Source organism: Pleurodeles waltl, chromosome 2_2 (genome assembly GCF_031143425.1).
Source record: "Pleurodeles waltl isolate 20211129_DDA chromosome 2_2, aPleWal1.hap1.20221129, whole genome shotgun sequence".
NCBI classification, from domain to species: domain Eukaryota; kingdom Metazoa; phylum Chordata; class Amphibia; order Caudata; family Salamandridae; genus Pleurodeles; species Pleurodeles waltl.
In genome coordinates this window covers 1,141,916,633-1,141,942,857 of record NC_090439.1, presented here as the reverse complement: position 1 = coordinate 1,141,942,857, position 26,225 = coordinate 1,141,916,633, and the positions used below count along the sequence as shown (strand labels likewise).

The 26,225-nt window shown below is 48.0% G+C and overlaps 1 protein-coding gene across 9 annotated transcripts in view; it reads right to left on the bottom strand.

Annotated features, from left to right (window-relative positions):
* NUGGC (nuclear GTPase, germinal center associated) overlaps positions 1-26,225 on the bottom strand; it is a 1,501,499-nt gene that overhangs the window by 197,491 nt on the left and 1,277,783 nt on the right. For all 9 annotated transcript variants that reach the window (XM_069221057.1, XM_069221058.1, XM_069221055.1 and 6 more), the window contains one exon: positions 9,033-9,208. In XM_069221057.1, the coding sequence (XP_069077158.1) occupies positions 9,033-9,208 (176 nt within the window). The remainder of the gene's footprint in view (positions 1-9,032; positions 9,209-26,225) is intronic.

The window sequence follows — 26,225 nt, the reverse complement described above, 5'->3', positions numbered from 1 at the left end:
TGTATAAACCTATTTGCACCACTCCAGAGAACCCCGGTCCATGCTCTGGCATGAAACTGTACAATGGAAAGTGGAGTGACCACTCCACTGTCCATCACCACCAAAGGGGTGGTGTTCAGAGCTCGTCCAGGGGGCCACTTGATACTGCCATCTTGAATCAAAGGTGGGCAGAAGTGCCTGGAAGCACATGAGTGGCCAAATCAGGCAGGTGACATCACAGCCTGATAGGTGGTCACACTGCTAGGTGACAAATTCCCTTTCCTGGGCTATTTGGGGTCTCTCTCTCTCAGGTGGGTCCTCAGATTCAACGTGCAAGATTCCAGCAAGACTTCTCTGCATCGTTTACTTCATCTTCTGGCCACCGGGACTGCAAATGGACCCTTCAGGAACCAAAAAACTGCAACTCCAGCAACGAATCTGCAACATTGTTTTTCTGACTCCTTCCAGCAAGTGCAACATTTCCCTGGCTGTGCATCCCCTGAGGGCGACAAGTCTTCAGCCTGGACAAGAAGTAAGAAGTAATCTCCCTTTGAGTGATGAATCACTCCCCTGCATCCGCAGGCACCAACTGCAACGACTGGCTGCGTGTATCTTCTCTCCTCCAGAGCTGCGTGGATCCTGCATCACAGGTGGTGATCTGGAGTGTTCCCCTTGGTCCTCTCTACCAGCTACCCAGCTTGGGAGGCGGTAAGCCCTTGGCTCTCTTTGCAGGACAGTAACCCTGTGCACCCTAACTCTCGCAGCTACCAAGGCTTGTTTGTTCCTCCTCCAAGGGCTCTTCAGGCTCCGTGTAGCCTCGGCACCCAGCACTCCTTCTGCAAAGTACAGTCTCCTGCCTGCTTCTCCAGCGACGTAGGGACTCCTCTTCAGGTGTGCCGAGTGAGCCACACTGAGACTCCTCTGCCTGCTGACCGTGGGTCGCCTGTGGGGGCTGCCTCTTCTTCTTGTGACACTCCCAGCTGCTGAGGGTCGCCCCGGACTCCCCTCCGTAGGGCGAGTCCCCTGGACCTTGCTGGTCCTCTTCAGCCTTGTGAAACCTTCTCTGACTCTTGCATTTGCCATGTTGGTGATATTCCAGCACCACAGACTGATTGCATCACGACTGCCAACGTGGGACATCACTTGCATTACTTCTGGAGCTCCTCTTCTGGTTCTGTGCTGCACTGCTGACTTTCTTACTCCACTGTCGACCTGGTTCTGCATCCACAGAAGGGTGGGTAGTGGCTCCTGCCACCACCGGACACTCCAACTTGAATTGGACTTAGTCCTCTTCTTTTGCAGGTCCTCTTCTGTCAGAATAGACCATTGGTTTGTTCCAGTCTTGTCTGTGTCTTGCACACTGCCTTTCCAAAGTCCTCCTGTTGGTTTTGCGAAAACCAAGTACTTACCTTTTCTCTCCTGGTCGCTGGGGAGGGGGGGGAGGGAGGGTAGAGGAGACCCTGGTACTTACCTTTTGGGGTTCCTAGTTCCTCCAGCTCCCCTCTACTGATTCCACTTCCTTGGGTGGGGATTGCCTTTCACATTCCACTTTTTTCAGTATATGGTGTGGCCCTCCCCTTGGGCCCTCACTGTTTCCTATTGCTTTTACCGATGCCTATTGCTTTCCATGCTATTTCTTGGTTGCTAATGTGTGTATAATAGTATGTTTATTTACCTCCATTTGGGGTACTGCCTCTACAGCATTTTGGTATTTGTGTTTCTGTAGGAGGCTGGCCGTCTATGTAGTGTGCAAAACTAGGCACACTGTGTGGGGGTACAGGCAACCACACGTTGGTTTCCAGAGGTAAAAACTAGATCTGCTAATGCTTTAAGTTTTGAGGTAGCTTGGTCGAGCAGTTAGGCCAATCTTGGTGAAGTGCAAAGCATTTGTTGTACTCACAGTATCAATCATGCAACTCACACACTCAAAGGAATAACTCAAGACCAATTTACAAAAAAACGTCATATTTTTATATATATTTTAAGGTCAAGATTATCAAAATTGGTTAAGTACTTTTGAAGAGATGGATTTTTGAAGTTTTAAAAAATGCAGTCTTTCTGTGTGTAATTACCCACTATAGGAATCAATAGGAAGATACCTATAAAAATGCATATAAAATCACACAGTTGCTTTACCAAGTTCAGCTTTTGCAGGTTGGTCGAGGTCGTCAGTGGGCACACTGTGCCAGCTGGAGAAGTTCTGGTTCTGGCAGGAGTAACGGTGGAAAGTCTCTTGAAGCTGGTGCAGGGACACTGAGGAGGACCACTTGGAAAAGGTCTGTTCTTGCAGGCTTAAAGGTGGTGCCTTGGGGTCCCCTTGGAGTGTCGAGGTCACAAGGGGTGAGGGACCCTTGGGGCACAGCTGGTTCTTCATTGCAGGGCATAGGACGGCTTGGTGCAATGGTGAGCCAGAGGGTGTGTGCAAAGGTGCCCTTTGGATCTGGAGGTAGGTCTCTTTGAAGGTCGCTTACAGCAGTGGTTCCCAACCTGTGGTCCGGGGAACCCTGGGGGTCCACAAAGCCTCTTCAGGGGGTCCGTGACTGCTTAGAAAATGTAATAATATTAACAGATTAGGTCCCCAGCTTTCAGTAATGACTCATTTCGAGAGGAGGGCGGTCCCCGGATTCCAATATTGATTCAGTGGGGGTCCCCGGGTTGCTTCTGAAGTCCCTTCACTAGAGCTTCCACCAGGACCTTTTTCAGCTCTGGGCGAGCTGGTTTTGCTGGTGTCTGATGTCAGCTGACCAGTACCCAGGGTACTGGTACTGTCTGGCCACTGGAGGGCGCAGTGCCACTTAACTCAGCACACTTGCAGGGTTTGTCCTTGTTTGTCCGTCAGTGTGTTGTAGGGTCCAGCTGCGACTTCCAGTTTGGGAGTTATCGGCCAGTCAGTGAAGTGCCCCCCCCCCCACTGGGTTGCTGGGTCTTGGGTTGCCGCAAAGTGGTACCTCCAATCTGGAGGAAGTTCTGGGGTGATTGGTGAAGCCTGGAGGTCCTCTGGGTTTCTTGAGATCGGTCCAGTGTCCAACTTCTACGCAGCAGCGATTGTCAGGCCCTGGTTGCAGCAGGCAGAGTTTGGAGTCTTGTCTTTGTGCAGCAGGTCCAAGGTTGTGCCTTGGATCTTCTTTGTGCTGGACTTGTTTCTGTCCTTTGAATCTGATTTCTTGGTCTGGGGGGCCCACAAAACACTGAATTTAGTGGGAGTTTTAGGGGATACCTGGGAGTGTCCAATGGGACACTTACCTTTGGGTGCCTACACCCACTATAGTGACCCCTTCCTGTGAGAAGGGTCACTTCCCTAAACCTAATTGGCTATTTTCCTTCCATCAAAGATGTGGGAAAATGAAATGGAGGGTCCACCTTGCAGGCAACACCTTAGGGGTGGTGCATTCCATGTGGGGCCACTCCTCCTACCCTTTGTGTGGTGTCCCGCCTTTGCTCCTGCCAAAAGTGGAGGTTTGCAAAGGGGGAGGCCATCTGCTGCTAGCAGAAGGTCTTGGGGTAGAGTTTTAAGGGCAGTAAGCCCTTTGAAGCTCACTGCTAGGGTAGTACATAGTCCTCAGGAAGTGGTGATAGCTCCCCCAAGGTTTGTATATTGGCTGTCTAAAGGTGGCAGGCTGGATAGAACCAGTCAGCAACCATGCAAGGATGGCTAGCTTTTGCAGGGGGTAACTCTTAGGTGACCCCTGGGTACATTTAGAGATAAATCCAATACTGGAACCAGTTTGGATTTATGATTCTGAGTTGTTTGATACCAAACAACCCAGGGTTCAGAGTGGCCATCATGTAGCTGGGAAACTCATGTTGACCAGTTTCCAGTACACGTATTAAAATGGCTGCCCTGTTCACTCATTATGTCCCAGGTTTGGCAAGGACACAGTGGGGGCATATTGCACATGCAGCTATGCCCTCACATATATTATGGAGCACCCTGTCTTAGGGCTGTAAGGCTTGCCAGAGGGGTGTCTTACCCGTAGGAAATGCAGTGTGTGGTGGACAGGGCACACAGGCAGTGTGCCATGTCGAGTTTGTGTTTTAAATTTGCACCAGGACACTCAGCCTGCAATGGCAGTGATGGGTGCATCTGGATGCATGTCCCTAGAGGGTAGCACAATCAGTGCAGCGGCCACAGGGGCCTACCTATAGTACCTGGACATATAGGTACCCATTTTCTAGGGACTTTTAGTGGTAGTTAAGGGTGTATCCAATTGTGCCAATGCATCACAACAGTTTTAGGGAAAGAGCTCTGGCCCAGGGAACCTAGTTAGCAGGGGTCCTGGGCACTACAACTTCCAGGTTACTTCAAACATCAGGTAAAAAAACGGGGGCTAACCATGTCAAAAAGAGACCTTTTCTTACAGTTACCATAATAAAGTACCTTTATTTTTGTAACACTCTGTGGTTCTTTCATGTGTGTAAGCGCTGTGTGACTATAGTGGGATTGCATAAGCTTTGCCTGTCTCCAAGATTGGCTGCTCATCCACAGCTTCCTTCAGAGAACCCTGGCTTCCTAGACACTGCCTACACTTCATTAATAGGAGATACCTGGACATGGGATAAGGTGATAACACCATAGGTGCTCACCACACACCACACCATCTTCCTACACTGGTGGTGCGGTGGTGGGATAACACACTTGCAATTGCCTTATCACTCTGTCACTGGTTACTTTCCACAGGAAAAACCATTACCAGCTGCTAGGTACACACCACACTAAGCTGTTAGAATTTCTAGTCTCTTAAGTTTGGGTAAGATAGGGGTCCAGCATAGCCCTTGCTCCAAGCTTTTCTGAGAATCCAGTGTTAGTTGGGTACACCTACACCACTCTAGCCAGAAAAGGTCTTCAGTAGAGCACAACTTTCAAGCCCCAGACTCTCACTATGAGGCTGTTACTTTCTAAGAACTTAGGGAGATGTGTGCCACTAGAAAACTGAAGACAAGGAGTAATCCCAATAAAAGTCTACCTCTTGGCTTATTTCTCCAAGCTGACCAGGACAATGCTGGCAGCCAGGAGGAGGGGGAAGCAGAAACGGATCCTCCAGTCCTAGACAGGGTAGACTTAGGCTACACTGTGGAGGGTCAGGAGGAACCTTGGGAACACGAAAGCCATGTTAAGAGCACTGCAGGTAGTGAGGGGGGGGCGCAAGTAATTTCAGTAGGTTCACCTTTACTCCTAGAGGGTTGGTCCATAGAGACCCCAGGAGGGGGGATAGAGCATCCTCTGTCCATTCCCAAGTCTCCTCGATATCTGACGGGACCCACTGCTCTACCTCAGGGGAGGATTCCTTAGACAGAGAGATAAGGAAACTGAAATTGGAGGATGCCAAGCTGATGTGGCAGCAGCAGCAGCTGGCTCTAAATAGGGAGGCCTTGGCAGTGGACAGGAATTGTAGTTAGCAATCCATGATGACAGCAAAATCAGGGAAGACTCATGATTCTAGGAACCTGAGCAAGACAGTCCCACCTTACAAGGTGGGGGACAACATTTACAAATGGTTCCCTGCTTTGGAGGGGGCATGTAAAGTTCAGAAGGCCCCCCAAAGACAGTGGGCAGCAATATTGTGGCTCTCCTGCTATGACAAACTCCTATCTGTCAGAGAGGAAAATGCAGACATCTACATAGTTCTAAAAAGTGCACTGTTAGATGGTTTAGTTTTGATCATACAAGTTCAGGGAAACCAAGAAGGAGTCCTCCCAAGATTGGGGAGATTTTGTGGACTGTTCTGTGAAAGCTCTGAAAAGCTGGTTGCATTAGAGAAAAGCAAGTGACTTTAAGTGACTTTTCGGGACGATAAGCCCCAAACTGCACTGTGTCCAGAACAGCTCCGATGATAGGAAGCGTCTGAGAGGGAGTCAGGTGTGACTTCGCCACATTTATAGTGAACCCCAGCGTGTGCAGGAGGTTTGCCATAGTCTGATGGTGGGAGACAACTTTCTGGGGTGAGTCCGCCTTCAACAGCCAGTCGCTGAGGTAGGGGAAGACTGACACCCATAACCTGCGCAGATGAGCTGCAACCACCGCCATCACTTTTGTGAACACCCGAGGGGCGCTGGTAAGGCCGAAGGGGAGCACGGTAAACTGAAAGTGCTTGTGACCTACCAAGAATCATAGGTAACGTCTGTGGGCAGGCAGGATGGGGATGTGGAAATATGCGTCCTGCAAGTCCAACGCTACCATTCAGTCTTCTGGGTCCAGGGCAGACAGAACCTGATCCAGGGTGAGCATTTTGAATTTCTCCTTCTTGAGGAAGTAGTTTAGGTCCTGAAGGTTTAGGATAGGACATAAGCCCTAGTCCTTTTTTCGGCACCAGAAAGTAACGGGAATCCCAACCACGACCTACTTCGGCGGAGAAGTGCCAAATGATCCTCTGTTAGGTGACTGAAGGATGGAGGCATGGCTGGTGAAGAACATCAGAAAGGGAGAGAGTAGCCCTTTCGAACAATCAGCAAAGCCCACCTGTCCATAGTGATGGATTCCCAGTGAGGCATGTGATGGCGAATCCTGCCACCAACTGGATGAGAGTGAGGGGACGGAGTAGGAGGGTTTGGAGGCAGCAGCGGGGGAAGTGGACTCAGAAGACCTCTGGTTCCCTGTCCCATGTCCACGTGGGAGTCCGCATCCCCGGCCACACATAGGCTGGACAGCATGGGTGGCATTATGGCTGGGTGGAGGACACAACAGGGAGCCCCTTCCGTGGCCACGAAAGGGGTGAAAAGCAGACCGTGGGGGTGAGGGGCAGAGGAAAGACCAAGGGACCAAGCCGTAGTCCGTGAATCTTTGAATCTCTCCAAGGAGAAGTCCGCTTTGTCTCCAAAGAGACGGGAACCATCAAAGGGCATGTCCATGAGTGACTGTTGGACATCCCCAAAAAAACCAGAAGTATGCAACCAGGCGTGGCGTCTCAAGGCCACCGTCGTAGCAACTGATATGCCCAGAAAGTCGGTCATGTCCAGCCCACAATGGTTTGTGAACTTTGCTGCATCTCTCCCATCGTTCACAGCTTGGGAGACATACCACGGGCCTCCTCTGGTATCTGTGGCAGGACTTGTGCAACCGTATCCCACAAAGAGTGGGTATAGCGGCCCAAAAGGCATGCGGTGTTCACAGACCGCAGCGCAAGACTGGAGGAAGAAAACAACTTCTTACCAAACTGTTCCAGCCTTTTCAATTCCATGTCAGGGGGTGCGTAAGGGAATGCACCTGAAGAAGAGGAAGCCTGGATGACAAGACTCTCAGGTCTGGGGTGCTGGGACAGGAATTCAGGGTCGTTCTGAGCTGGCCGATGCCGGCGTGCGATAGTCCTATTCAAAGGAGCCCCTGTGTTGGGTTTGGACCAAGTACCCAAAAGGACATCGGTGAGGGCTTCATTGAATGGCAGAAGGGGTTCTGAAGTGGAAGCCCCAGGCTGAAGCACCTCCGTCAGGAGATTAGACCTGACCTCTACAGTAGGAAGCTCAAGGCCAAGGACCTCAGCTGCCCTACTGACCACCATACCATAAGTTGCTCCCTCCGCCGTAGCCGCGGTAGGAGGAGACAGCATGCCAGCGTCAGGAGAAGTATCCAGACCACTGGTGTCACCCAATTCGGGAGCCCAGTCCAAAGGTGGAGAATCCTGGTATTCATAAGGGTCAAGGGACCCCTCCAATCCCTCAATGAATTTGTAACCATAGGAAAAAGGGTCCGAATCCAACTTGGGACGAATAGGCCCCATCAAAGACAAAGGCGGCGGCGCCTGACGCCGCTCCGACTTGTCGGGGATAAGGATCGGTTTGACATTGATAATGGGCACTACTGACATCGGGAGCGCCGACAATTGACCCGGCGCCGGGGAAGGTCTCATGGGTGTGACCGGCGCGGATCCGGAGGTGACCTCGGTGGCTGGAGCCGAAGTCACTGGCGCAGAACCCGAAGGCCCCTCAACCCAACCCCTTGGGCCTGAAGGTGCCGTATCAGGTTCGAACAGCCAAAAGATGAGGCGCATGGTCTCATAGAGCTCCTTTAGCTGGGCGTGAGTCACTCCGTCTCCGGAAGACGTGGAGCCGACCCAGGCGTAGACTCCGAAGACCGAGGCCTTGATCGTCTACGCTCTTCCCGTGTCGTGTCAGCCGAGCGACGGGGCAAAGTCGGAGAGTGATGGACTCTCTTTGACTTCTTCTTCTTACCTGTACCCGAGGATTTAGAAGAAGACGAGCTTCGGGGCGTGGTCGTGCTCGAAACACCACAGACAAACCCGATGAGGATCCGCCACCGACATGATGTGGTGACAGTCTTCGCATGGTTTGAAACTGGTCTTCGGGGGCATCCTCGACGCCCCAAAAGTTCTCACAAAATCGACAAAATGGTCGTAGTTGGTCAAAACAGGCCAGGGTAGCTCTTCTCCGGATCAGCACATGACACGGAAAGAAAAGAACTGACGTCACTGCGCGAAGGCGGCATCTATATACTACTCCCGACGTCATCACGGTGACTACTACGCCCACAATGCCCGCGGAGTCGACCAACGCCACCTATTGATGTTCAAGGGTATTCTTCGAAGAAAAATCTCTGGATCCAGTCTGACGCATGGGGGAAATTCTAAGGTAAGGTATCTGCAACTAGAAGTCTCTATTAGATAGATGCTTCAACTGTTAACTGACATTGCAATAAATAAAGTGGTGAAACTAGAACTGCACTGCAATTTAGCCAATTCCTACGGCTATGCACTGTTCATCTGCAGTGAAGAGGGTCTCTGCTTAGTTACCCCAATCTGACAGTCATCCAAATCTCCATCCCTTCACAGGCAGACTGGATTGATAGAGAACACAATACCAATGTTACAGATGTAGAAGGAGGGGAAAGACAATTGAAGAACAGAATGATATGATGGGGAAGGTGCTTAATTTGTTTAACAGTATATAACAGGGAAGGAAAATATTTTCAAAGGAGATGAAATTAAGTGAAAACAAATATATTCCATAAAACATTCATTAAAAGTGTTATAGGAATTAGTCAGCAGGTATTTCTTGGAGCACTTGGTGCAGCCATTCATGCTCACAACTTAAAAAAGTCTCACCTGTTCTTCAGAGAAGTAAACACCCAACGTTTTCAATGTGCTTCTGCCCTTAGGCAGGTCAACTTCCTGAAACCAGGCTGTGCCCTGCTGTTTTGCAGATATGAACTTCATCAGCATGCGAAATGGTGTAGGGTCTTGGGGCACATCCAGGATTATAAGGAGATTAGGGTTCATGTCTGGTAAGAAAGAGTGACACAAAGACAGTGTTAGAAATGAATGCATTCTCTTCATGAGATCAGTAGCGGGAACCAGTCAGCACATTCAGCACCACCGTGACTATGCTAAAATGCACACCTCGCCTCCACATCAGAGTGGGGAATATTGGTAAAGGAAGGAGGCAGAGATATGAAGGCAACACCAGTCAGTGGTGCTGTACAGGTTTCATCTAGTTCTTAGCCACCAGATTTATGGCAGCCAAATTGACTAATTTCTCTCTAAAACCAGAATTGTATTTATGATGAAACTCCATGCTTCCGCACTTTTATTCATACATTTGGATGATGACATAACTGAGTTGTACTGAACCAACTGAAGGACAAACTGTTTATTTTTAAGATGGGTCTGAAGTCTTGCTTCTGTCCTTTTTTTATTTTATTTTTTACTAGAAAATAAAAGGAATAAATTCCTGATCCCCTTTGATAACACAGGACTTCCTCTATGGTCTCTTTTTGCATTAAGGTGGAGACTTCTGATTGCAAAAAGTCTAACTGGTACTGGGACGTTTTTGCTGGCGGAACAATTGGAGGAGGGAACTTGAAGCGAAGACAGTAGCCATTCTGTACAATATTTAGGACACATCTGTCTTTTGTAATTGACTGCCACTCTTACCAGTAATTGACAATACTTACCACCACCGGAGGGGGTCTGGGGAGGGACAGTGAAGGGGTGCAGGAAGCTGGCTCTGTTTAACTATAGTGTGCACAGAGTCCAAGGGTTCTCCAGAAAATTAAGAGAGGCTAAAGTAGATAATAACAATGCCCTCTTTTGTGGTAGTATGGTCGAGCAATTAGGCTTATCGGACGGTAGTGTAAAGCATTTGTTGTACACACACAGTCAATAAATGAAGCACACACTCAATCACTAACCCCAGGCCAATGGTTTTTGTATAGCAAAAATATATTTTGTTTCGTTATTTCTAACCCCACAAGAGTTAAGTTGCAGGTACGTACATTTGTAAGTAAGTATCCAACATATGTATCAATATCACTTTGTTCCAATTTGGCAAGTTATAAAAGTTTCTGAATAAATAGCAATAATCTGTTTTAAACGTTGACAGTACAATTTTCAGAAACAGTTTTGGGGGAGGAAAAGTTGGCACAGTTTCAAGGTAAGTACAGGACTTACAGTTCCAGTCTCAGAGGGTTAGGATGTCCACAGGTTTGGGGTTCACGTTAACCCCAAACACCCACCACCAGCAACACAGGGCCAGCAGGGTGCAGCGGTCAAGTTGAGGTCGATTTAACATGGGCTTCTTTGGACACTGGACACATTCGGAATTAGGCCTGCTTGCAGGTAAGTACCCATGTCTTCGGAGGGCAGACCTGGGTGATTAGAGGAGCACTGGGGAGGCCACAAGTCAGCACCAAACACACACACTCAGCAGTGAAGGGGCAGCCAGGTGCAGGGTGCAAACACAGCATTGGGCTCCCAATGCTTTCCTATAGGGGGACTCTGGGGTCACAAAGATGCTGCAGGCAAATTCCAAGGGCCTAGTTCTGGAAAACCAAAGGCTGGACAAGGAGGAGGGCCACCTGCTGGATGTTGCTGCACTAAAAGTCAGATTCCTCAAGGGCAGGGGGCTGCGGGGGCAGAGGTACCTTTCCGCATCAGGAATCTTTGCCCGGTTCTGTCTGGTCAGGGGGGGTCCTCCGAATTTAGGCTGCAGGCATCGTCGTGCTGGACCAGAGGGGTCAACCCATGGTTATACTAGGTTATACATGAATACTAGGTCACAATCGCCTGGGGACCAGCTCTAGATGGATGGGCCACCTGGACATGGGCCATGGGCATCGGGTGCAGAGTGGGCAGGACTCGTGCATCCGGGGTGGATCTTGAGTCCTTTGCTGGAGTTTCCTTCTGGAAAGGGCCGCTGTCCATGGAGATCTTGGTCCTCTGGAGTACAGGCAGTCCTCTTGAAGCTTTTAGGACGTCGCTGGTCCCGCAAGATGCATCGCCTTTTTGTAGCAGGCCTTCAGACGCTGGAGACAGACTTGTAGGGCTAGGGCCAAGTCAGTTGGTGTTGTCAGTCTTCTCTGCTAGGGGTCAGCTTAGCACTCCTTCTTTCCTTTTCTTTAGGCCGCTAGGAATCAGAAGAGCTTGGTTCAAGGGAGCCCGTAAATCCTGGATTTAGGGGCGTTACAGGGGTCAGAGGGCAGTAGCCAAAGACTACAGTCCCTGAGGGTGACTACCCTTTCCGGTGTCCACTCCCTCTGAGGAGGACACAGACCTAACTATTGGTCCCTTGTCCTCCAAACCAAGAAGAAGGATTTTGCAATGAGGTCACTTCAGCTATAGACACCTTAGGGGTGGTCCCAGCTGAAGTGGTCACTCCTCCTTTTTTCCCCCCAAGTTTCCAGCTGAGCTTGCCGCCAAAAGTCAGGCTTTGTCCGGGGGGTGGGCATCTTTAATGGCTGGAGTGCCCTGGGGCTCTGTAACAGGAGACCTGAGCCTTTGAGGCTCACCGCCAAGTATTACAGTTCCTTGCAGGGGGACAGGTGTGAAGCACCTCCACCCAGTGCAGGTTTTGTTTCTGGCCTCAGAGAACACAAAGGCTCTCACCCCATGGGGTCAGAAACGTCTCTTAGTGGAAGACTGGCATAGAGTGGTTAGTCCTGCACTAAAGGATTGGGTTAAATACAGGGGGCATCTCTAAGATGCCCTCTGTGTGCATTTTTCAATAACTCCAACACTGGCAGTATGAGAACTTTGATACCAAACTAACCAGACTTCAGTGAAGCCATTATGAAGCTCTGAAGTTTGTAATCACAGACTCTCAGCAGATAAGCTCAGTATGGCCAGACTGCACTTACAATGTCTAAGAATGGACTTAGACACTGTAGGGGCAAACTGCTCAGGCAACTATGCCCTCACCTGTTGGATAGTGCTCCCTGCCTTTGGGCTGTAAGGCGTGCTAGAGTGGTAACTTACCTATGCCACAGGCAGTGATTTGTGGGCATGGCAGCCTGAGGGGGATGCCAAGTCGACTTTACCTTTTTCTCTCCACCAGCACACACAAGCTGCATTGGCAGTGTGCATGTGTTTGGTTAGGGGTCCCTTAGGGTGGCGCAATATATGCTGCAGCCCTTAGGGACCCTCCCTGGTCACAGGGCCCTTGGCATCTTTTACAAGGGACTTAGCTTGTGGGCCATGGGTGTGCCAATTGTGGAACAATGGTACAGTTTTAGGGAAAGAACACAGGTGCTGGTGCCTGGTTAGCAGGATCCGAGCACACCCTCAGTCAAGTTGGCATCAGATATCAGGCAAAAAGTGGGGCCTAGATTCCTACAAGGGGGAATTAACTCATGGCTTTGCTATAGGATTTCCTGAAGCTGCAGGTTGCTGCTGTTGATGTGCATCTCTTCCTCTGGATGGTCTACGAGGGTGTAAGTGCGGTTTTGCCTACTGCTGATGTTGTTGCAACTGAGGGGTTTGATCCTTCTGTTGGAAATACTGTAGGAAGTTGGCTGTGTATATACTATTTCAATGTAAGAATTAGTGTGCACAGAGTCCAAGGGTTCCCCTTCGAGGTAAGATAGTGGCAAAATTAGATAATTCTAATGCTCTATTTTGTGGTAGTGTGGTCGTGCAGTAGGCTTATCAGAGGGTGGTGTAACGCATTTGTCGTACACACACAGGCAATAAATGAGGAACACACACTCAAAGACTTACTCCAGGCCAATAGGTTTTTATATAGAAAAATATATTTTCTTAGTTTCTTTTAAGAAACCACAAGTTAAAGATTTGAATTAAATACATAAAATGCAAGGTACTCCACACAGGCAAGTTAAGAACTTTGAATTAAAGCAATATCATATACAGTCTTTGTTAAAATGGCAATAAGCTATTTTAAAAGTGGACACTGCAAAAATCAACAGTTCCTGGGGGCGGTAAGTAATGGTTAGATTGTGAGGTAAGTAAGACACTTACAAGTAGGCACACAAAACACACCCTCAGGAGCACAGGGGCAGCCGGGAGCAGTGTGCAAAGCAGGCGTTGGGTTTTAGATAGATTTCAATGGAGGGACCCGGGGGTCACTCTAGTGGTGCAGGCAGGCACAGGGGGCTTCTCAGGACAGCCACCACCTGGGCTAGGCAGAGGGTCGTCTGGGGGTCACTCCTGCAATGAGGTTCGGTTCCTTCAGGTCCTGGGGGCTGCGGGTGCAGTTTTTAGTCCCTTGTTACAGGCGGTCAGGGGGAGCCTCTGGATTCTCTCTGCAGGCGTCGCTGTGGACGTCCGGGGGGTCGTCTCTGGCTATTCACAGGGTTGCAGTCGCCGGGGAGTCCTCCCTGTGGTGTTGGTTCTCTGGATCTCGAGCTGGGGCGTTGGGTGCAGAGTGTGAAGTCTCACGCTTCCGGCGGGAAGAGTGAGTTCTTTAAAAGTTGCTTCTTTGTTGCAAGTTGTTGTTGAGCAGTGCCGCTGCTCACTGGAGTTTCTTGGTCCTGGGGGTCAGGGAAGTCCTCTGAGTCTCAGAGGTTGCTGGTCCCTGTTGGACACGTCGCTGGTTGCAGGTTTTCAACTTAGGAGACAGGCCGGTAGGGATGGGGCCAAAGCAGTCTGTCGTCTCTGCAGGTTTACAGGTCAGCAGTCCTTCTTAGTTCAGGTTGCAGGAATCTGATTTCCTGGGTTCTGGGTGTGTTTAGGTCTGGGAGAGCAGTAGCCAATGGCTACTGTCCTGGAGGGTGGCTACACCCTCTTTGTGCCTCCTCCCTGTGGGGGGGATGAGTGGGGGGGGCACATCCCTAATCCTATTGGGGAAATCCTCCACAACTAAGATGGAGGATTTCTAAAGGCAGGGGTCACCTCAGCTCAGGGCACCTTAGGGGCTGTCCTGACTCGTGGGTGACTCCTTGTTTTTCTAATTATATCCTCCAGCCTTGCCGCCAAAAGTGGGGTCAGTGGCCGGAGGGGCGGGCATCTCCACTAGCTGTAATGCCCTGGGGCGCTGTAACAAAGGGGGTGAGCCTTTGAGGCTCACCGCCAGGTGTTACAGTTCCTACAGGGCGAGGTGTGAAGCACCTCCACCCAGTGCAGGCTCTGTTCCTGGCCACAGAGTGACAAAGGCACTCTCCCCATGTGGCCAACAACTCGTCTGGTTGTGGCAGGCTCGCAGAAACTGGTCAGCCCCACACCAGAAGTCGGATTGGTATTCAGGGGGCATCGCTAAGATGTCCTCTGGGTGCATGTTACAATAAATTGTACACTGGCATCAGTGTGCATTTATTGTGCTGAGAAGTTTGATACCAAGCTTCCCAGATTTCAGTGTAGCCATTATGGAACTGTGGAGCTCATGTTTGACAAACTCCCAGACCATATACTCTTATGGCTACTCTGCACTTACGTCTAAGGTTTTGCTTAGACACTGTAGGGACACTCTAGGGGCACAGTGCTCATGCACATATGCCGTCACCTGTGGTATAGTGCACCCTGCCTTAGGGCTGTAAGGCCTGCTAGAGGGGTGACTTACCTATGCCACAGGCAGTGCGAGGTTGGCATGGCATTTTGAGGGGAGTGCCATGTCAACTTAGTAATTTTCTCCCCACCAGCTGTGAGGCAGTGTGCGTGTGTTGAGTGAGGGTTCCCCAGGGTGGAATAAGACATGCTGCAGCCCTTAAAGACCGTCCTTGGCATCAGGGCCCTTGGCACCAGGGGTACGAGTTCCAAGGTACTTATCTGAGTGTCAGGGCTGTGCCAATTGTGGAAGCAAAGGTACATTTTAAGGAAAGACCACTGGTGCTGGGGCCTGGTTAGCAGGGTCCCAGCACACTTTCAATCAAAACTTAGCATCAGCAAAGGCAAAAAGTCAGGGGGTAACCATGGCAAGGAGGCATTTCCTTATAAATACCTTCTGTCACAGGGCCTGTATCGTCTGCAGAATTATTTCTTCTTTTCGAGGCCTACCACCTTTAGAGTGTCCAGCTCTGATTTCATTCTTGACATTTCCTCATCTGTATGGGTACCAAAAGCATGTTACCCGAGAATGGCAGGTTCATTATTCGATTTTGTGCCATGTGTCAACCCAGTAAGGCACACCAAGGATGACTTCCTTGCACAGATGCCATGCGCATAACCATGCCCCGCTAAATCCGACGCATCCGCAGATGCAATGATGACCTGACTGGAAACCAGGCATCCTTCATGATGTATCTTCTGGAAATCTTGTCTATCTTTATTAGGCAGTTTTTCAGTGAACCTGGCCAACGATTCCCAGAGGGATCTATTCTACTGTCCAAGCAGAGCCGAGGACCTAGCCCCTCCATATAAGATGCAGAAGTTACACAAATGTTTTCCCCAGGCCATACATCTGCTTGCTCTCTTTGTCTGGTGGAACCAAAGTGGAGAAAGAAGTTGCAGAATTAGATTTCTGTGTGGTCGCTACTATGACCTAATCTGGAGGAGGATCAGCTATGAGGAATAGTGGATCCTGATCAGGATCCTTGCACTTTTTCAGGATCCGAGATGGAGCTGATCTCCAAGATGCTGGTGTAAAAAAACAGTTGCATTGCAGACGCTAGTAAATCAAGGTACTAGAGGAAAGAGTGGACATGAGGTTATTCTGTGATGCAGGGTTTCAAAGATCACAGAGGGCGCCGTTGTTGGAATGTCTATATTTAGTTTTGTCGCATCTCTGATCGACATTGTTTAAAGTCAAGTTATCATTCACCGGTGACACCCTTACCCGGGGTGTATCAGACAGCATAGGAGAATAGTCTCTCAGCGAGGACCAGAATGTTGTGGACCAAGATGGTGTTCTTCTGTACATGGATGAAACAGTGGAAGATCTGGACCTTGACCTGGGTCTAGACATTGTTTGTGATCCAGAACGGTGGTGATAGGACGCCTTGATCTCCATGGCGACAGTTGTGGACTCCTACATGGTGAGGTTCTTGGAACTGTGGGAGACACAGAGGCATGCCAGGAGAGAACCTTGAAGTAGGTGTTCTCTTGGGAGAGGGTGCATGAGGCCTGGATGGAAAGTATCCTCTGATATTGCAGGAACTGGTCATTTTTTTTTTTTAAACTTCCCAACCACTTTAGAGAGATACTAACAGGTGAATGTGACCTAGAAGGTGATAGAGGTTTAGATTCTATCAAGTCCACTTATACAATTTGGACCTCTGGGGGATGTCAACCAAGGCCTTTCTGTAACATTTTTGTCAGAGGACGTTGACACATGCTTTTCCTTCCATGTCGTCAGGGTCTTTATTATTATTATTTTTTTAAAACAGGCCTCTATGTCGATGGCTTCAATTTTGATGAATGTTTTGCAGGCAGTCTCGATGGCGATGCAGGTCTCAACGTCGTGCTGTGTCTCTTCGATGCTGATAAATGTCGCTTTGCTGTTGATGCCGACTGACAGTGAACGTTGTTTTGGCGTCGAGGAGTATCTTGACACTGACTGATGGTGCCATTTTGCTGGCGATGAGACTCTCAACATCACACGCCAGGCATGTTCCGACGTTGAGCAATGAGTTGACGTCTTTGATGCCAAATATACCAGTATCTTCCTCAACATCATACCTCTCAACATCGACTGGGATCTTGTTTTTGGGTGTTTTTCACAAGATCGTCCTCTGTGGGGTTCTTTTGGATGATGGGGGGCTCTTTGGAGGAAAAAAGGTGTTCCCCAAGGCCTCTTGTGGATGATCCCCTCTCCCGGAATCTAGGACGTCTGATCTTCTTTGTCTTTGAGCATACGCCTGGAAAGCTTCTGGTATTGAGGACAGGTGTCAGGACGGTGGGATGCTGGCAAGCACACAATGCAGACTAAATGAGGGTCAGTGTGAGCCTTCTTCCTAAAGAAGGGCACTTTACAAAAAAGAGATGATATATTTGACCTTGACAGAAAAATAAAATTTTCAGTCACAAAAAGGTTGTCAGTACAGCGGATACTGGCAACTACTGAGTGAGACTATTTTGAAAAAGATTTAGAAAGGTTTTTCCTTACAATTTTTGTCAAAAAAGGAGCTGAGTGCTCAAGGATACTAAAAGTAGGAGCCGGAAAAAAGAACTGACCTAACTGTCACCTGTGGGGCATGAGGCAAAACAGTGGTTCGGTGAGGTTCTTAAAGGCACCGTGCCTATTTTTATGTTTACTCTTATTAATCACGGCCTATTGGTTAACAACGTCTCATTTTCCTTTTCACTTTTCTATTCAATAAAAGGATTCCTAGGTTCAGTTTTTTATTATTAACTTGAATATTCGTTATTTTTAAACTTTAAAAAGAAAATGTAGATGGAATTTGGCCATTGCTTATCCTCTCTATAGGCTGCAGATATATATGCACTTAACAAAACACAGAAATTCACCAGTTATAGTTAACTCAAGTAACTATAACTCGTGCCCTACGGTAACTTTAACTCACGTCCCTGCCAATGCATAGCTTTCGCATCAATAATCTTATTGTAAATGTTCAGGTGGTATCATCAATGATGTCATAAAAGATTGATTCACTAATGTAATATTCTGGGAAATTAGCAGTGTATGGCACGAGTTATAGTTAGTTGAGTTCACCATAACTATAACTGGGTTTGAACCAGAATTCAGAATCGAACTATAACATCGCTGCAACCTTTGTTTTTTATGTGAATTTCTATGTCTTTTAAAAATTATATTTCCTAACTATAATGTCCAGGTAACCTTTGTTTTTTCAGTGAATTTCTATGGTTTTTGTATCGTGAAGGAATTTTACTACTTTACGTTATTACAACACCGCTGTCCACGGCCTTCGGCTTTGCCCAACGGGTGTTGCCTATCAGGCCATGACCTGTGCCCAAATCCCTATAAACACTAAACCCTGCGCCACACACATCTTTTGCAGCATAGGTGGGCCAATCTGCAGCTTATCCTCTATGTGTACGCAACCCCGCATCAGGCAGAACCTTCCACCATGCGTCCAAGGGGTTGGAGGCAGGCCCTGTGGGCGACCCCATTAATCAACCAAACCCACCATTATGAGATGGAAGAGAAAGAGAGAAAGTGTGAAACTGAGAGAGTGAGAGAGATTTAGAGAAAGAGCTTGGCAGATAAATTGTGTGAAAGAGAGGATTTTAGGGGTAGATAAAATGGCATATTATCTGTAGTGTCTCTGCTTATTTACTCATGTTTTGAATGTTAAACATTCCTAGTGATAGAACATTAACATCTTTGTGTATTGGAAACCTTTGGGATGAATGTCATAGTTAGGTGTGAACACAGCAGCATAAGGAGTCACCTGTAGCCTAGTGGTTAACTCAGTCCCTCACATTGTAGGTTGAGAGTTCAAGTCTAGGTGTGTCAGTGATCAGTTCCTTGTTTTCATTTTTTTTAAAGTTGCCTAAGGCATAGGTATTTCACCCCTCTAGAAGGCCTTACGGCCCTAAGGCAGGGTGCACTATACCACAGGTGAGGGCATATGTGCATGAGCACTATGCCCCTACAGTGTCTAAGCAAAACCTTAGACATTGTAAGTACCATAAAGTGTATATGGTCTGGGAGTTTGTCAAACACAAACTCCACAGTTCCATATTGCCTACAATGAAATCTGGGAAGTATGGCATCAAACTTCTCAGCACAATCAATGCACACTGATGCCAGTGTGGAATGTATTGTAAAATGCACCCAGAGGGCATCTGAGAGATGCCCCCTGAATACCAGTCCGACTTCTAGTGCTAGGATGACCAGTTTCTGCCAGCCTGCCACAACCAGACGAGTTTCTGGCCACATGGGGAGAGTGCTATTGTCACTCTGTGGCCAGGAACAAAGCCTGTACTGGGTGGTGGTGATTCTCACCTCCCCCTGCAGGAACTGTAACACCTGGCAGTGAGCCTCAATGGCTCATGCCTTTTGTTACAGCACCCCAGTGCATCCCAGCTAGTGGAGGTGCCCGCCCCTCCGGCCACTGCCCCCACTTTCGGCGGCAAGGCTGGAGGAGATAAAGAGGAAAACAAGGAGGAGCCACCCACCAGTCAGGACTGCCCACCATCTATGAGGGAGGCACTAATCATTACACTACTGAAGCCAGGCAAAACCCCCACACAATGATCCTCGTACAGACCACTATTGCTGATCAATGTAGATACTAAAATCTATGCTAAAATCCTTGCAGACAGGCTGGCAGTGTTGCTTCTAGAAGTCGTAAAATTAGAACAAGCAGGTTTTGTCCCTGGGTGTACCCTAAGGGCAAATGTGCGCATAATATTTGATACTATCCAACATATTAACCCAGAGGTACTGCAATAGCAGTCTTTCTGGATGCTGAAAAGGCATGTGATTCAGTGGAATGGAGGTTCATGCTGGCGGTGCTGCGCTGTATAGGAGTTGGAGACATTATTATATAACTAGTGCAAACCATCTACACAATGCCTGTGCCCAGAGTTAGAATGAATGGATCCGTCTCAGTGGCCATATCTATCACCAGGGGTACCAGGCAGGGGTGCCCACTGTCACCCCTGTTATATGCGATGGTCGCGGAGCCGCTGGCAACTGCGCTACGTGAGTACCATGGACAAAGGGGCATTCGATTCTCAGGGTACAATTTGATTATCTCTGCCTATGCAGATGACACTTTGCTGTACATATGTAATCCGAGATGTAACCTTGCACCTGCACTCTGAGAAGTCACAAAATTTGGCACACTTTCCGGTTTGCGAATAAACTGGGATAAATCCATAGCATTTCCCCTCACACAGGCCACGACCCCAATAGTTACAGATTTCCCTCTTAAATGGGAAACAGACTCTGTAAGTTACCTGGGCATTCAAATACACACTGACCCCCAGATAGTCATTAGGGATAACTACGGGAAAGCAATACAGAAAATGTGGTAAGGTGGATTGTTCTACCACTGTCGTTCGTGGGACGCATAGCCCTCATGAAGATGGTGATACTACCAAGATTTCTGTTTCTTGTCCTAAATATTCCCATCCTACTCCAGCAGACAATTCTTTCCACCTTGAGGACACTTCTCATTAAATTAGCATGGGCCGGTAAGCGACATAGATTACAGTGAGAGTACTGACACACTGCCATATGAGTTGGGGGCGCTTAGTGCATCAGATCTCAAAACATATTACAGAGTAGTACACTCAACATTCGCACACCACTGGATCCATGGACCCCCTGAGACACCCTACCTGATAATAGAACGAGATATGACGGAGTTATCTCAATTATACTCTCCTCGCATAGCGGTAGAATGGTGCAAGTGGTTTCCGCTGGGGCAAGATAAGACTGCTACTTATCGGAAGTCAGGACTTAGTTTGATAGGAGACTTCTTCAGCGAGGGAGCTATGCGCACTTGGGCCGCACTTACAGCAATGATACAGAAAACGACCCCACTTATGTAATATCAATACTACAGAGCACGCCATGCTATGCGCACAATATTAGGGGACAAGCTGCAGGAACCGCCAGAAATGCAGGCACTTACCATGGTTATAACGGATACTCAAACCTGCAAGTTAGTGACTAGACTATACACATATGCCCAAGAGGCATGAGGGATGGAATGAACGAAATCCAGATAGGAATGGGAAAGAGGTATAGGGATACAGATCACAGACACACAATGGCAAAACTGCTGCATGATAACATGAAACATATAGCTGAACGGACAACACCGCCTGATCCACTTCAAATACATCAACAGGACATACTATACACCCCTTAGACTCTTCAGATATGGGCTACGAAACACATCAGCTTGCCCCAGATGCAGAGGAGGAGGAGGCAGGCTTTCTACACATGGCATTGGTTTGCCCAGGCATACAACGTCTTTGATGTAGCGTATTTACTGAGCTGGAGCTTATTGTAGGTAACCCACTGGGGCGCACGCCATTACTGGCCCTCCTAGGAGATGTCAGAGAAGTGACGAAAGGAAGCCGACACCTGGTTTCAATAGGTATGCTATTGGCACAACGCAGGATAGCCATGCGGTGGGACTGAGACCCCTTGCCTACACTGAAAGAATGGCACTCATACATGCTATACTGCAACACACAGACACGCACAATGAACTACGACCCCCAGAAAGTCAGCCCAAAAAAATATTGGGAACCCTACCATAGATACATAGTCGGAAAGGAGACAGAGGAACCAGAGGGAGAATGAAAGAGCAATAGTGATACACGCATGCCACATGAACTGACCGTTTGCTAAGAGACAGAACGCAAGCTTACAATTAACACAAATTTGCAGCATTCACTAGTCACTCGGAGCACTTAGGCCACTATTCCAATGTCACTACTGTTAAAAACTGTTATGGTGTGCCCCACAGGATAGATATGGTACAGTGCTTTGAAACAATTTGCATGTATGTAACTGAAGATGTTGTAGCTGTCTTTTGTTCGGAGTTGCACTGATGTATGCACAAAATCATAAATAAAAAAACTAATAAAAAATGATAATTTTGCCGTGAATTAAAATAAAATGTTTTTCTTTCCTGGCAGGGTCCCAGGGGAACCAAAGGACCAATGATAGGGGGTAAGGGTATTCGTACCCTGGTTCCTTTTAGTTCTTGTTGTGTTTTTTTCTGAGTCCCAAAATGACCGCCAACACTTCGTTGAAGTGGTGGCAGCCAATCAGATCTCTGCACGAGATCGGGAGTATTTGTGAAGTCGTCGTGACACTAGATATACAAATATGGATTTCCTTTAACTTCTCTATGCTAGGCCTGCCATCTTTTGGTGTGGTTTTCACTAACCTTTTACTTTCTGACATCCTGTTGTGACTGTGAGCTGCACTTCATTTTTGATGGCTTTATGACTCTGCACATATTACCACTGCTATCCAGTGGCAAAATGCATATATACTCTGTGTCTACAACATGGTAACACTGACTTCTCAATGATTGGCATATTTGATTAACTAGTACAGTGCACTATCCGTGCCTAGGGCATGTAAGTCAAATGCTACTAGTGGGTCCACAGCACTGGTTGAGAGGGCTATCTCTCCCATAGGCTAGTATGGGGATTGCTTTAAAAACATCTTTTGTGTGTAATTTCCAATTGGAAAAAGATAGAAAAATGGAGTTTGGTGTCTATGGACTCACAATCAGGTGACATCTTTTGCTAAGGGTGGTTTTTAAATTGCTGCTCTGAAAATACAATTTTTAGAAAGTTGGTATTTTCTTAATTTAACCATTTTGTGCCTTAGCCTGCCTCAAGTCCACGCCTGGTCTGTGTACGGTTAGGTGAGAGCTATCCTAGTGCATTCTATCCAGACATCCATAAATACAGGACACTCAACTGCCCCTGAATTCCAGCTGCATATTGATGGGTCTTCCTGGGCAGGGTTGATGTAGGGGCCCCCACTTGCACTTGTATTAGTGGCTTGACCCCACACAAAGGGCTGATGACCCCCACAGACCTCCTTGCAGCAGACGGGACTGGGCTGAAAGGGAACCGAGGAACTTACAAACCACTCTTTGAAGTCTCCCCTACTTCAAAGGCACATTTGTTTATAAGTACTTGGCCTCCGACACCATATACTCAGAACACTTCTGGACTGAGGTCATTCTACCAGGAAGGAGGACTGTGGGTCTTTCAGGAGGGACTGCCACTTTGCTGTTTGCTCTCCTGTGTTGGCCTGCTGCCTGCTACTTCTTGCCTGGCAGTGAGAGGATTGGATCTAACTCTCTAAATCCTGCAATCTAAGGTTTCAGCAAGGGCCTGACTGAGCTTCCCTCCTGTTCCTGAAGTCTCAGGGATATCAAAGACTTCACCTGCATCTTGCAAGCAGCACCTGGGCTGCTCTGTGGTGAGTCCTGCTCCGCTAAGTGGTGCCAAATCAAGTCCTGGGCCCTTGGAGGTGAGTGTGGTGCTGCAACACAAGAACTGACACAACACTACCGGCGTGTCATTTGAGACCGACGCATCCCACTGCCGAAATGCCACTTTTGCCACTGCCTGCACTGAAGCTGCGGACACCATTCACCAACTGCGCGACACAACAGCCCCAACTTAGAATGCAACCCTGGCTTGGATTACACCAAAAAGCGTGTTTTCTGGACCAAAAGCTACCTTTATGCCTTATATGGTGTAATTCTGTCCAGCTGTTCGGGCTGTAGTTGTATAAAATTCCCTACGTGAATTAAAATGGGAAACAGTTTTATTGATTCTCCCAACCTTTTTCTCAGCCCCTGCTTGTCGGATCACCTCAAAACTTTCCCTATACAACAAGACCCTTGGGCACACTTTTTTGGAAATTGTTTTATAAAGATTGATCAAACACCACCACCACAGATAAAGCCAAGAGAAAAACAAAATTTCTATGGAAACTAGGTCCTAACTATAACTACTCGTAATATATATATATGTTAATTACTACTTAAAATGTTGAGAGATATATTTGTATATATATATTATTTAAGAAGTGCTCTGGGGTCCCGCATGTGGGGGTGACTATTCAATGCTTATGACTGTTGATGAAGATCCCCTGTAAGAGAATTAGTACTTTAACTAAAAAGGGCTTGGACAGTGGCAGAACACCCCAGGCATGCACCCACACACCCACTCAGACGCTTGTATAGCAGTTCCTTTACTTCATTTACATTGTAAATAAAAAAAATATTTATTACATCTGTGTTTGTTGTTTGATTTGTATTGCCATGACGTGTCACTAAAGGCTACTTCATAGGGCATGCTTTAAAGGTGATGGTACACAAAGCCTGGAAGCTCACATTCAAGACAATCAAAGATAGAAGCTTATGGAAGAGTTCATGGAAGTTCAAGGGGCTTGGTCCCAAAAGTCTGCATATGGGTCATAGGTTTCTTTGACCAGCCTTGTCTTTATTACTTTAGTGACAAATGTTAAACTGAGATGAGCTTGGAGAAGATCCATGCAATACTAAAGAGCACAATGTACTCTCACTGGTTCCCCAGTGCAGCTTTTGCAGTATTTTGGAACAGGATCAGCAAAGCACACATTGATCACCGGTTGCTGGTAGAAGTAAATTTATCAAACTAGATAAGATCATCTCATTGAACAGATCGGAGTACACTATATAACATTATACATTTAACTTTTTTGTTCCAACTGTTAGCTAGGGCAATTATTTCAGGGCTGGAGAAACATTATGACATTCCCTTAAGTCTTAGCAGTCTTGGTGATGGTTGTCCTAGTGTCGCATCAGTGGAGTTTGTCGCATGAGGCACTAGTTAGCACATAACCATTCCAGACGTTGACGATTACTACGACAAAGAACCGTGTGGCACCACAAATAAAAGCATTAGAATGATGAATGTGGTGGCCATCTTGGGCAGGCCCTGTGATAAAAGCGAGCTAACCCTAACCTCCAGGAACCAGTGCTCAGTTTTCAGTGCATAAACAAGCGGAGCTCTCAAAATGTGAAGGCTTGCTCTTGCACAGAAAATAATGCACTCATTTCCCTGAATTAAGTCCTCATGCTGAGTGTAGGTAAGTATTGTCTTTTTGGCATGGTTACTCCCACTTTTTACCTGCTGTCGGTGTGTTTTGACTGTGTTCTCTGGGATTCTGCTAACCAGGACCCCAGTGACTGTGCTCTCCCCACCTAAATATGGTTGTTCCTGACTTAGTGCACCCCACAATTGGCCTACTGGTGCCCCCATGTAAGCCCCTAGTATATGGTGCTTAGGTGCCCAGGGCACTGGGGCACCAGGGGTTCCCCATGGGCTACAGCATGTATTGTGCCACCCATGGGAGCTCATGCAAAATGTGTCTGCAATTTCAACCTGCGTGAAAAGGTGCATGCACCCTTTCACTACAGGCCACTGCACCAGGTCACTATAAGTCACTCCTATGGCAGGCCCTTCTAGCCCAGAGGGCAGGGTGCAGGTACCTGTGTGCGAGGGCAACTCTGCATGAGCAGAGGTGTCCCTACGAACTCCAGCCCCAATTTCCTGGACTTTGTGAGTGTAGGGAAGCCATTTTAGCCATGTACTGGACACAGGTCATTTTACCGTGAACTGGACACAGGTCATTTACCTATGTCCAGGTACACAATGGTAACTTCGAACCCTGGTATCAAACATGTTGGAATCATACTCCACTACTATTGCCAGTATTGGTTATATGATTCCATTCACTCTGGGGGCTCCTTAGAGCTGGACCCCCCAGGAATCGTCAATCTGGAACTCCAGCGACAACTCCGCTCTGCAACATTGTTTCTCCGGCTCCTTCCAGCAACTGCAACATTTTCCTGCCGATGCATCCTCTAAGGGTGACAAATCTTCAGCCTGCACAAGAAGCAAGAAGGAATCTCCCTTGGAGTGAAGGAATCACCCCCTGCATTCGCAGGCACCAATTACAACGACGACAGGCTGCATAGATCCTCTCTCCTCCGGAACAGCATGGATCCTGCACCTCAGGGGGTGGTCTGGAGTGGTCCCCTTGTTCCTCTCTACCAGCTGCCCAACTAGGGAGACAGTAAGCCCTGGTCACTCCCTTTCCATTGTCCAGTTTCATGCCAGGGAAGGGTTCTGTGGTCCCTGGACTGGTGTAAACCAGTTTCTCAAGGAAGGCACTAAATGTGCCCTTTAAAGCATACCAGTGGCTTGGGGAGGCCACTCCTCCCAAGTCATGTAACACCTATTTCCAAAGGGTGAGGGTGTTGCCTCCCTTTCCCAAAGGGAATCCTTTGTTCTGCCTTTCTCTGCTTGAGCTGGTCAAGCAGCAGGAAGGCAGAAAGCTGGCTGAACTGTGGCATCAGTGCGGGCTGTTCGGAAAACCCCAGAAAACTGGTAGGGATCATGTTGGGGTCCTTTAAGGAGCCCCCAGAGTGCATTAAATCATCATACAAACAATACGGGCAACAGTATTGGGGTATGATTCCGACATGTTTGATACCAAACATGCCCAGGTTTGGAGTTAAAATTGTGTACCTGGACACAGGTAGTGACTTGTGTTCAGTACACAGGTAAAATGGTTTCCCCGCACTTAAGAAGTCAAGTGAAATGGAGTTCGAGTTCATAGGGGCCCCTTTGCTCATGCAGAGGTGCCCTCACACACAGGTACCT